Source organism: Somniosus microcephalus, chromosome 2, assembly GCF_052327205.1.
Source record: "Somniosus microcephalus isolate GS21.2 chromosome 2, FLI_Smic_1.0, whole genome shotgun sequence".
In the NCBI taxonomy this organism is placed as follows: Eukaryota; Metazoa; Chordata; class Chondrichthyes; order Squaliformes; family Somniosidae; genus Somniosus; species Somniosus microcephalus.
In genome coordinates, this window is record NC_140988.1 from 209,670,304 (window position 1) to 209,683,640 (window position 13,337).

Below are 13,337 nucleotides of genomic sequence, written 5' to 3' on the forward strand. Positions count from 1 at the left end.
GTAGACCTCAGCTACACTAGTCACTTGAGTTGGACGGAGCTCCCTAACATTCTTAGATGTTATCTCCATAGATAGGGCAATTTGCCCTATGTCAAACGTTAGGTTTGGAGTGTGGACTGTGAGTGCTCATTCACCAGTCCACACACAAACTTATCTCGTAACACACAATCCAAAAATGCACCGAAGTTACAATGCAAAGACAGGTTTTTAAGCACTACAGTGTACTCAGTGATGGTTTCACTTTGTTTTTGTTTTCTGGTACCAAACTTATTGCTCTCTGCTATTTCTAATGGCTTCTTTGGGTCAAAATGGCCCTCAAGTTTCTCGACAATGTCTTCAAACGACACATCCTTCGCTTTCCCTGGCACGAGTAGGTTTGTCAGCATTCCGTAGACATCTGGCTGAATCTCCGTTAGAAAAATTGCTTTTTTACGTTCACGAATTACTTTGAGCTTGAACATTCTCATCTGCACCTTCGGTCTCAATAATGTTATTGGCCTTTTTAAAAAAAAAAAAAAAAAAAAATCTCCATCCGCTCAGTGTAAGAACTGAATGGTTTGCGAGCTCAGTCATACATGCCGAGACTTCCGATGAATCCCGGCGTGGCCATGATTGTCCCGATCCCATTGAACAGTGACTCAATACGCGACCTGTGAGAATTAACACCGCTGTTGCTGTGTATACATACGCGTGAAGCCGAAGCACAGATGATTCTGCATCAACATTAACAGCAAAACATCGCAAAGAATTCAGTTTAGGTGTCACAAATTCACTTAAACGTTTCCACTCGAAGGTTGAACACTGTGTCCTTCCATGATCCCTACTGTACAGTTGCTCTATAGCTGCTTTTATATTGGCCTTTCAGTGCTTCCAGTTCCCAGTGCAGCTTTCATGCAGTTGGCAGCATTGTCTTATCGAATCAGGATGGGTGTGGTGTGTCATTAATGTAATGGATAACTAATGTGAATTTTGAAATTGCACGGAAAGAAGTTAAATTGACTTTAATATATAATGTAATTTTGGTTGGCTACCAAACATGCCAACCTAGTACACTAACAAAAGCTGGCAAACAGCTTCAAAAAAGCTGACCGCCCCAGAAACACTGACAACTCAAAAATGAACTCTAAACATAAGCTTATGATATGTGAAAAACTGTAATTACAATGATCTTGTAAGTTAAGCGGTAGGCATATCGAACATTCCTGCACTCTTATTAAGGGAAATAAACTTTCAAAGCCTGAAGAAGGATACAAGTGCTTAAGGCACAACATCTATTTTTGGGGAGTGGCGAATCTGAACCTTGCCTCTTCGACCATAATATTGTTCCAGTCGGGAACTGAAGGCAGCAAATTTAGAATTTTTTACTCTCATTCCCGAAGCTGTTCCCACCCCCTTCCATTACCATTTCTGGTGCATTTCTAAGGAAATACCTGGGCAATTTTCCACATTGTCCTGTAGATGCCAGTGTAATAGATAGACTACAAGCTACGCAGCAAATCCAGTGCACAAACCTCTAGCACTAGAGCCGGGATGTTGTCAGAGCCCAGAGCCTTTCCTGTGCCAGGTGAACTTAGCCACTTAATGAAATGCAGAATGAGCCAAATTGGATGGACACTGGCATCGTCATAGTGATGGACCTTGGGAACCCCTCTTTCCGCCCCCCCACCCCGCCAAACCGGTGTTCCACTTTCTAATATTAACCTTTATTACCAAGCTGAAGTTTAAATTGAGGGAAATCGCTCTTCTGTGATAACACACTTTGTTCAGTAATACTTCATGATTTACAACTCGTGCCTTCAGCCATCTGTGCCCTAATCTCTGTAATTCCCTGACTAAACCTCTCCGCTTCTTTACTTCTCCTCCCTCCTTTAAGACGCTTCTTAAAACCTACCACTTTTGACCAAGCTTTTGGTCACCTGTCCTAATGTCTTCTTTTTTGGCTCAGTGTCAATTTTTGTCTAATTACACTCCTGTGAAGTGCCTTGGGATGTTTTACTAAGTTTAAAAAAAATACTGGATAGGTAGAGCTCAAACGTGATACAATTCTTAATTTCCAAGTTTCTTAATTTCTTAAATTCAGTCTGAAATATCAACCAAAACATAAAGTTTGCCCATAAGTAAAATGCATCCTCTACTGGTTCTTCTAATCAGGCCATATGGGTAGAACTTAAAAACAAAAAGGGGGCAAACACTTTGCTGGGAGTGTACTATAGGCCCCCAGACAGTCAGGGGAGATAGAGGAACAGATATGTAGGCAAATCCCAGAGAAGTGTAGAAATAATAGGGTAATAATAGTAGGGGATTTCAACTTCCCCAATATTAACTGGGAAATATGAAAGGCTTGGGTGCAGAGTTCTTAAAGTGCATCCAGGAGAGCTTTTTGAGCCAGCAAGTAGAAAGTCCTACAAGAGAGGGGGCGGTAGTGGACCTAATTCTAGGGAATGTAGCCAGGCAAGTGGTAGAAGTGTCAGTAGGAGAGCATTTTGGTGACAGTGACCATAATTCGGTGAGATTTAAGGTAGTCATGGAAAAGGACAAAGATGGACTGGAAATAAAGGTTCTAAATTGGGGGAAGGCCGATTTTAATATGATAAGGCAGGATCTGGCCAAAGTGGACTGGGATCAGCTACTTGTAGGAAAATCCACATCAGAGCAGTGGGAGTCTTTCAGAAAGGAAATAGAGAGAGTACAACGCCAACATGTTCCCGTAAAGGCCAAGGGTGGGACCAACAAACCCAGGGAACCCCGGATGTCAAGGGATATACAAGAATGGATTAGGAAAAAAAGGGAGGCTTTTGGCAGATACAAAGGACTAAAAACAGTGGAAGCTCTAGAGGCGTATAGAACGTGCAGGGGGGTACTTAAAAAAAGAAATTAGGAGAGCGAAGAGGGGGCACGAAAAAATACTGGCGGGCAAAATAAAGGAAAATCCCAAGGTGTTTTATAAGTATATTAAGGGCAAGAGGATAACCAGGGAAAGAGTAGGGCCCATTAGGGACCAAAGTGGCAATCTGTGTGTAGAGCCGGAAGATGTAGGTGAGGTTTTAAATGAATATTTTGCATCTGTGTTCACTATGGAGAAGGACGGTGTAGGCATAGAAATCAGGCAGGGGGATTGTGATATACTTGAACAAATTAGTATTGAGAGGGAGGAGGTACTAGCGGTTTTAGCGGGCTTAAAAGTGGATACATCCCCAGGCCCTGACGAGATGTATCCCAGGCTGCTGTGTGAAGCAAGGGAGGAGATTGCAGGGGCTCTGACACAAATTTTCAGAACCTCTCTGGCCACAGGGGAGGTGCCAGAGGACTGGAGAACAGCTAAAGTAGTACCATTAGTCAAGAAGGGTAGTAGGGATAAACCAGGGAATTACAGGCCAGTGAGCCTAACGTCAGTGGTAGGGAAATTATTGGAAAAAATCCTGAGGGACAGAATTAGTCTCCACTTGGAGAGGCAAGGATTAATCAAGGATAGTCAGCATGGCTTTGTCAGGGGAGATCATGTCTAACCAATTTGATTGAATTTTTCGAGGGGGTGACTAGGTGTGTGAATGAGGGTAGTGCAGTTGATGTAGTCTACATGGACTTCAGTAGGCTTTTGACAAAGTCCCACATGGGAGACTGGTCAAGAAGGTAAGAGCCCATGGGATCCAGGGCAATTTGGCACATTGGATCCAAAATTGGCTTAGTGGCAGGAGGCAGAGGGTGATGGTCGAAGGTTGTTTTGTGTCTGTAAGCCTGTGTCCAGTGGTGTACCGCAGGCTCGGTGCTGGGTCCTTTGCTGTTTGTAGTGTGCATTAATGATTTAGATATGAATGTAGGAGGTAGGATCAGTAAGTTTGCAGATGACAAGAAAATTGGTGGAGTGGTAAATAGCAAGGAGGGAAGCCTCAGGCTACAGGACCGTATAGACGGGTTGGTTAGATGGGCAGAACAATGGTAAATGGAATTTAACCCAGAAAAGTGTGAGGTGAGGCATTTTGGGAGGACTAACAAGGCAAGGGAATACACAATGAATGGTAGGACCCTAGGAAGGACATAGGATCAGAGGGACCTTGGTGTGCATGTACATTGATCCCTGAAGGCAGCAGGACAGGTAGATAAGGTGGTTAAAAAGGCATATGGGATACTTGCCTTCATTAGCCGAGGCATAGAATATAAGAGCAGGGAGGTTATGATGGAGCTGTACAAAACGCTAGTTAGGCCACAACTGGAATACTGTGTGCAGTTCTGGTCGCCACACTATAGGAGGGATGTGATTGCATTGGAGAGGGTGCAGAGGAGATTCACCAGGATGTTACCTGGGCTGCAGCGCTTCAGCTATGAAGAAAGACTGGACAGGCTGGGCTTGTTTTCCTTACAGCAGAGAATGCTGAGGGGGGACCTGATTGAGGTGTACAAAATAATGAGGGGCATAGATAGGGTAGATAGAAAGGAACTTTTCCCCCTTAGTAGAGGGGTCAATAACCAAGGGGCATAGTTTCAAGGTAAGGGGCAGGAGATTTAGAGGGGATTTGAGGAAAAACTTTTTCACCCCGAGGGTGGTTGGAATCTGGAACTCACTGCCTGAAAGGTGGTAGAGGCAGGAACCCTCACAACATTCAAGAAGCATTTAGATGAGCACTTGAAACGCCATAGCATACAAGGCTACGGACCAAGTGCTGGAAAATGGGATTAGAATAGACAGGCGATAGCAAAATACTGCAGATGCTGGAAATCCGAAATAACAACAGAAAACGCTGGAAAAACTCAGCAGGCCAGGCAACATCCATGGAGAGGGAAACAGAGTCAACGTTTCAGGTTGAAGACCCTTCGTCAAGACAGAGAAAAAAAAGCAGGAAATGAAACAGATTAAGAAGCAAGTTAGGGGGCTGGGAAATGGGGGAGGGGATGAAAGAACAAAAGGGAAGGTCTGGGAGGGGTGAGGAGACATTAAGAGATATTCAAGGCAAGAGACGAGATGGTAATAGGACAAGTAAATAGACAAAGGATGGCTGTAGATGAATTGTGAAATGCGCTGGCAGAATGAAAGACAGCTGCCATGTGGGAGAGAGAAAAAAAAAGGAGAAGGCACAAACCAAAAGTGTGGATAAAAAATATATAAAAATATAATAGGGGCCGAAGTTATGATCTGAAATTGTTGAACTCGATATTGAGTCCGGAAGGCGGTAAAGTGCCTAATCGGAAGATGAGATGCTGCTCCTCGAGCTTACGCTGAGCTTCCGTGGAACAATGCAAGAGGCCAAGGACGGTGAAGTCTGAATGGGAATGGAGCGGTGAATTGAAATGACAGGCGACCGGAAGCTCGGGGTCCCCCTTATGGACTGAACGGAGGTGTTACGCAAAGCGGTCACCCAATCTGCGTTTGGTCTCTCCAGTGTAGAGGAGACCACATCATGAGCAGCAAATACAGTATACTAGATTGCAAGAAGTACAAGTAAATCGCTGTTTCACCTGGAAGGGGTGTTTGGGGCCCTGGACAGTGGGAAGGGAGGTATAAGGGCAGGTGTTGCATCCGCTGCGCTTGCACGGGAAGGTGATGGGGGAAGGGGTGCTGGGGGTGATAGAGGAGTGGACTAGGGTGTCTCGGAGGGAGCGGTCCCTACGGAATGCTGAAAGGGGAGGGGAGGGGAAGATGCGTTTGGTGATGGGATCATGTTGGAGGTGGCGGAAATGGCGGAGGATGAATGTGGAGGCTGGTGGGGTGAAAGGTGAGGACAAGGGGAACCCTATCGTGGTTCCGGGAGGGAGGGGCAGGGGTGAGGACAGAAGTGCGGGAGATAGAACGGACGCGATTGAGGGCCGTGTCAACCACATGTCGGAAGCACTGGTGTGGAAGGTGGCAGCGTCGGAGCAGATACGGCGGAGACGGAGAAACTGGGAGAATGGAATAGAGTCCTTACAGGAGGTGGGGTGGGAGGAAGTTTAGTCCAGGTAGCTGTGGGAGTCAGTGGGCTTGTAGTGAATGTTGGTCAATAACCTATCCCCAGAGATGGAGACGGAGAAGTCGAGGAAGGGAAGAGTTGGAGATGGACCAAGTGGAGGTGAGGGAAGGGTGGAAATTGGAGGCAAAGTGAATGAAATTGTCTAGTTCAGGGCGAGAGCAGGAAACGGCACCGATACAGTCATCGATGTACTGGAGAAAGAGGTAAGGGAGGGGACCCGAGTAGGACTGGAACAAAGATATCGAGTTCACCAATTTCAGATCATAACCTTGGCCCCTATCATATTTTTATATATTTTTTATCCACACCTTTGGTTTGTACCTTTTCCTTTTTTTTCACTCTCCCACATGGCAGCTGTCTCTCATTCTGCCAGCGCATTTCACACTTCATCTAGAGCCATCCTTTGTCTATTTACTTGTCCTATTACCATCTCGTCTCTTGCCTTGAATATCTCTTAATGTCTCCTCACCTCCCAGACCTTCCCTTTTGTTCTTTCATCCCCTCCCCCATTTCCCAGCCCCCTAACTTGCTTCTTAATCTGTTTCATTTCCTGCTTTTTTTTCTCTGTCTTGACGAAGGGTCTTCAACCTGAAACATTGACTCTGTTTCCCTCTCCACGGATGTTGCCTGGCCTGCTGAGTTTTTCCAGCGTTTTCTGTTGTTATTTAGAATAGACAGGGTTTGATGGCCGGCACGGACACGATGGGCCGAAGGGCCTCTTTCTGTGCTGTATAACTCTATGACTGTAAATCCTTCTAATTTGCGGAATGGTTTAAAAATTGCAACCTGCATAAATTTATAATCCCTTGAAAGCAATACTTTGACTGATGCTCCAACATGCCTTCTCCAAACTGAGCCCCACTGAAGGCTGTTCACCGACGATTGTTCCAACACTGAAGAGACTTCAAAATTCAGCACCTTTTATTAAATCAGTGATTTATTACTGATTTAATATTCTCAGCATGTACCTGAATCCTGATTTAAGAATTAAAGAGCAGTTGGCTGAATTAACATTTTTATAAAGAAACTTTAAAAAATCTGTTCACAGGTGTACCTCGGCAGCACCGTGGCGAAATCTGGAAACTTTTAGCAGAACAGCACCAGCTGAGGTATCGGTTACCTGTAAGACAACAGCCTAAGGACACGCCATATGAAGAGCTGTTAAAGCAGTTAACGTCTCAACAGCACGCAATACTCATTGACCTTGGTAAGTGTCCACTTCATTCATTACTACAGGCAGTGACTGAAATCAGCCAGGTAGAATCAGTACCAAGTAACCTTCACTCTTACTTCTAATTGCTTCTAGTTATTCAGATAGACTTAGAGCTGAATCTGTTTACTTTGGAACAGCGTAGACTTAGAAGAGACCTGATAGAGGTATATTAAGATATTGAAAAGGCTAGAGTGAGCGCCTACTGATAGATTATTTCAATTTGACAGATTAAGGTGGACCAGTGGTCATGCATTTAAACTACGCAAAAGTAGAAATAGGCCATATGTTAGGCAGTTCTTCTTTTCCCAGGGAGCAGTGAGCCTGTGTAATACTTTGCCAGCTTGTGCGGTGTGTGCTGACTCTCTGCATGTCCTCAAGAGGGAGTTAGACCGGTTCTTGGCTGGTTCAGAGATTGCAATATATAGAAGGTAAGTGATTAACAGGTAATGTACACATGGTCAACGTGATCTGGACTGTTTTTGATCGCCTTAGGAGGTCGGACAGGATTTTTTCTGAGTTTTTTTCCCCCCTTATTGTCCCTGGGTTTTTTTCTTTCCCGGGAGATTGCATAGCTGCGATGGGGTAGAAAGTGTCTAGGCATCAAGCTTGATGGACCAGCTGGTCTTTTCCTGCCCGTCATTTTCATATGTTTGTATATTCAGTAAAGAGGAACGTGGAAAATATCCTGGGGTTTTCATAGCTGACATTATACACCAGGTGGGACAGGTGGATGTTTTTGGTATGTGGACCTCCATGGGGTGGAAGACCAGAGCTACCCATGTTTTATTTACTTTTATTATTCGTGATTGACTTTAATTATGAGGAGAGAGCAGGACAGGACAGTAGGATTAGTTTTGGACTAGTATAGCAAAGAACTTAACACATGCCTGATGAGCCTCCTTCCATAGTTGTACAGATTACCCTACAGCACTAAGCTACTGGCAAAGTGCTGGTAGAGTTTTTAGAGCGTTCTGTTCCCCAGAAGCCTAAGTGCCCCTTTAAGAGAGCCAAAAGTACATTTTCTCATGTTAGTCACAAGGTCCTGAAACAGAGCAGTTATAATAGTATCAGTAATAGAAAGCGCATGGCAAAGTGGTCTGCTGATGAAATAAAATTCTACTCAATGCATGACAGAAATTAAAGCTAGTATTAAGTTAAAGGAGGAAGCTTATAAAGTTGCCAGACAAAGCGGTCAGCCTGAGGATTGGGATCTTTTTAGAAATCAGCAAAGGGGGACCAAGAAATTGATAAAGAAAGGGAAAATGGAATATGAGCACAAACTAGTGAAAAATATAAAAACAGATTGTAAAGGCTTCCATAGGTATGTGAAAAGGAAAAGATTGGCGAAGGTAAATGTAGGTCCTTTACAGTCAGAGATGGACGAATTTATAATGGGGAATGAGGAAATGGCAGAGAAATTAAATAAATACTTTGTTTCTGTCTTCACGGAGGAAGACATAAAAAACCTCCCAGAAATACAAGAAAACCAAGGGTATGGTGAGAATGAGGAACTTAAAGAAATTATTATTAGTAAAAAAACAGTACTAGCAAAATTAATGGGACTAAAAGTCGATAAGTACCAAGGACTGGATGACCTACATCCTAGAATTTTGAAAGCGGTGGCCATTGGGATAGTGAACGCATTGGTTGTCATCTTCCAGAATCTATAGAATTTTGGAACAGTTCCTGCAGATTGGAGGATAGTAAATGTAACCCCGCTATTTAAGAAAGGAGGGAGAGAGAAAACGGGGAACTACAGACCTGTTAGTCTCACATCAGTAGTTGGGAAAATGCTGGAATCTATTATAAAGGATGCAATAACTGGGCACTTAGAAACTAATAGTAAGATTGGGCAGAGTCAACTTGGATTTATGAAAGGGAAATCCTGTTTAACAAACCTATTGGAATTCTTTGAGGATGTAACTAGTGAAGTAGATAAAGGGGAACCGGTAGATATGGTGTATTTGGATTTTCAGAAGGCCTTCGATAAGGTCCTACACAAGAGGTTGGTGAACAAAATTAGGGCACATAGAATTGGGGGTAATATACTAGCATGGATTGAGAATTGGTTAACAGACAGAAAACAAAGAGTAGGGATAAACGGGTCTTTTTCAGGATGGCAGGCTGTGACTAGTGGGGTACCGCAAGGATCGGTGCTTGGGCCCCAGCTATTCACAATCTATATCAATGATTTGGATGAGGGGACTAAATGTAACATTTCCAAATTTGCTGATACAAAGCTAGGTGGCAGTGTCAATTGTGAAGAGGCTTCAAGGGGATCTCGACAGGTTCAGTGAGTGGGCGAGAACATGGCAGATGGAATATAATGTGGATAAATGTGAAGTTATCCACTTTGGTAGAAAAAACAGAAAGGCAGAGTATTTCCTAAATGATGAAAGATTGGGGAATGCAGGTGCTCAAAGGGACCTGGGTGTCCTTGTACATGAGTCACTGAAAGTGAATGTGCAGGTGCAGCAAGCCATTAGGAAGGCAAATGGTACAAGAGGATTTGAGTACAGGAGTAAAGAAGTCTTACTCCAATTATATAAGACCTTGGTGAGACCACACCTTGAGTACTGTGTACAATTTTGGTCTCCTTACCTAAGGAAGGATATACTTGCCATAGAGGGAGTGCAACGAAGGTTCACGAGATTGATTCCTGGGATGGCGGGACTGTGAGAAGAGATTGAGAGGGGATCTCATTGAAGCATACAAAATTATTACAGGGCTTGATAGGGTGGATGCTGGGATAATGTTTCCCTTGGCTGGAGAGTCTAGAACCAGGGGCCACCACCTCAGGATAAAGGGTAGGCCATTCAGGACTGAGGTGAGAAGAAATTTCTTCACACAGAGGGTGGTGAATCTTTGGAATTCTCTACCCCAGAGGGCTGTGGAGGCTCAGTCATTGGGTATATTCAAAACAGAAGTCGATGGATTTCTGACTAGTAAGGGCATCAAGGGATATGGCGATAGGGCCAGTGAATGGAGTTGAGGCAGAAGATCAGCCATGGTCTCATTGAATGGCGGAGCAGGCTCGAAGGGCTGAATGGCCTACTCCTGCTCCTATTTCTTATGTTCTTATATTTGAGTATATATGCTAAAGTATTGGAATTAAGAGCTGTCAATCTTAACTATAACCATGGTGATAAAGTTGGAGTTTAATAGAAGGCTTATGTTTTACAATTTTGCAGCCTGAGGAAATGGAAATTGAAACCAAGTTGAAACCTCGTATTATTTGAAATTAAATCACAATACGGAGCAGGATTCTCTACTGTTTGAATTCCTGCACAAATACATTTCATGTTTTGGCTCAAATAATTATCTTTCCCCACCAATTAAGGAGGGCAATGCAGGGACAGAGCCAGTGTCAACATGACGCCTAAGGCAGTACTACCAAAGCTTTAATAAATTTATCAAGGGATTGCTCAGCCTCTGAAGTGCACGTTGTATAAACTAACTGCGTTGTTTCTATAGAAAGCTGAAGTTTTTTTTAATGTTTATTGATATAATTAGTTACTAGCTTTACACTTGCTTTACTGGCAAGTCTTGTTTCTGATTTTGTTATCTGTTCTATCAACCTGAGGAGAATACAAACATTTTTTAAATCAAGTTAAACTCTTGGCATCATGTTGTCGCGGTGTCATCGGATTCCCCTGTTCAAAGCCTGCTGCAGTAAAATTGCTAAATAAAGCTCCTGATGTAAACCTGCATGCTGTCAGTTATTAAAGCCAGTGTGGGGGAAAAGATCAAAATTGTAGCAAAAAAAGGAACATATAAACATTGAAGCAAATATGTATCAATCAATCTCCCATGGCATTGCATATGGGGAGTTAAGATAAATACTGGTTTCATGGAAGTAAAATTGTCTTTGGTGATATTCAACACTCAATTGTGTTCATTTGTCTGTTGTTTTTCTTATTTAACATTTAAAACCATACAAATGTAAATTTTACTAATGCGATGACTGGTATCAAGAAAGCTTGATGGAGGCTATGGTGTGCAGTCAATAAATGACTTCAGCACAGTGCCACATAAAAGTAGGATGTGGTTCATGCTCATGGTTCACCCCAGGGTGAGATACTAGACTCGGTTGTAGCTGTCATGCGGAAGCATTGGATTTGGAGGCCAGGTGCTTCCCCACAGGAAGGAAAAAATAAAGGGTGGGTCACCACGGGGCTTCTCTTATCTTAACACTGTCTGATGAAGGGCCCACCCAAAACTTAAGCTGTTTTTTTTCTCTTCAGCTGCTGATCGATGTGCTTTTATCGTCAGCATTTTCCGAAACTCCTTTTACCTCTAACGAGGGTTTGTAGATACACCAGTCTAATAGGGAGAAGATGGAATTCTGATTTTGGGATTAAGGAACAGCCACCAGGAGTTCCTGTGTTTGCAGTTTGTATCAAAATGATAAAGACTAAAGGCTGGATTTTGCCAGCCCTGGGGAGGCGGGTTTGGAGGCGGGACTGCCGGGAAAATGGCAGAATTTGGGGGCGGGTGCCCAACCCGCCTCCATGCCATCTTGCCAGGAGGCGGGTAGCCAACCCGTGCTGGGTCCCGCCTCCTCAAGGTGGGAAGGGGATTAATGCCTATTAACTGCCTGTTAACAGGTAGTTAATAGGCAGTTTTTTGGCTAATCCCTATTTTGAGCCCTGAAGTGTGGACTTCCCGACGGCTCCGAACCTCGTCAGGGTCAGCGAGGTGGGCCGTCGGTCTGCGGGGGCTGGAGTGGCCAAGATGTCCGGTGTGCAGGTGAGTAATGGGTTCATATGTGCAGAGGTTAGTATGTGAGGTGTGTGTAAAGTGTTTTAATAAGTTTTACTTACCTTTACTTCTTCCTGCAGGCTTCCTCCCTTCAGGTCTCAGGAGTCCCTCAGCTCACCGGCACAGAAAGCAGAATGGCCGCTGAAATATCAAAAGCTGCAGCCTTCTGCTTCCTGGTCAGGAAGGCTTTCTAATTGAGTCTTGAGTAAAGACACAACTTAGAAGACAGATTGTCAGTGTTTTACAGCTTCACAGAGCTGTCAAACGATGACATTTCATCTGTCAAAAGCTTTTGACAGATGAAACGGCACTCGCTGACATCACCTGTAACTGGCTTTCCCTTAATTGGCCTGCTGAGCCCAATCAAGGTCAATCAAGGGAAAATAGCGTGGGTTGGCCACAAGTCGATGGAGGCGGGACTAAAACCTAACAAGTGGGAGTCCCGCCTCCAAAAGCTCCCCATTGACAAAATCCAGCCCTAAGGGTCTGAAAATGTGCAGTGGTTCCGATGGACTCCCAAACGGCCGGAATCTCTGCCAAGACGTCGGGTCCCAGCCATGAGGCAAAGTTTCCTGCATGACTACCACCTGTCCATACAAGGGGGAATTCCCAAGAAAAGTACTGAGTAAAGCTTCCTCTATTTGACCTAACAACATGGGGGAGGGGGTGGGGTTTGGGGCAACCCAGCACCCAGCCATCAGTCAGGACTTGTAGGGTCGGCATAGATCATTGGACATATCTCACCAATGGGGGCAGATATGGGCCCCACCAAGGCGGCTGGAGTTGAAGCTTGGACCCTGAAAATAAGACTATGGAAATTACAAGTGCTACCCCCCCCCCCAGCCCCCACCAAGGCCTGCTGGGAACAACACATTTTGTTTTATGGAGGAGGCGGGTGCTGCAGATCTTCACCCAAACTGCCAAAGGTCAGCTACTCATTGTCCTCCCCCCCCCACCCCCCCCGACTCTGCACTTTGGCAGGTACTAATGCTGGGATGCACCCCCCTCCATGGATTTTCTGGGCCAGAGTTTATGATTTTGCAACAAACATAGGCAATGTTGCCCCTAACCCCACCCCTCCCCCATGTTAGGTCAAATAGAGGAAGCTTTACTCAGTACTTTTCTCTGCTTTCCCTTGTCTGGAAGTGTTTAATGTTGATGCGGGGTTCCCAAGTTGGAAAGTGTTTCATTCCCCAGCAGTTTGCCTGCTGTTAAATAGGAACACAAATCAATCGAATAGTTATTGGCCCTGAATTTGCGGTCGGCAGTGTAGTTAAGGAGTACGCCATCGACATCTGCACAAAATCAGCACTTACCTCGTGTGAACCCCCCCTTCGAGAAGTTGCCTTCAAACGCTGCAGAGTTGTGCGCAGTGTAGTGGCCCACCAATCCCAGGGGCGCACCATTGTGCATATGTGAAC

General features: G+C 44.6%; 1 protein-coding gene across 9 annotated transcripts in view; it reads left to right on the top strand.

Moving 5' to 3' along the window:
* tbc1d1 (TBC1 (tre-2/USP6, BUB2, cdc16) domain family, member 1) overlaps nt 1–13,337 on the top strand; it is a 492,368-nt gene that overhangs the window by 374,536 nt on the left and 104,495 nt on the right. For all 9 annotated transcript variants that reach the window (XM_085968553.1, XM_085968539.1, XM_085968523.1 and 6 more), the window contains one exon: nt 6,991–7,149. In XM_085968553.1, the coding sequence (XP_085824679.1) occupies nt 6,991–7,149 (159 nt within the window). The remainder of the gene's footprint in view (nt 1–6,990; nt 7,150–13,337) is intronic.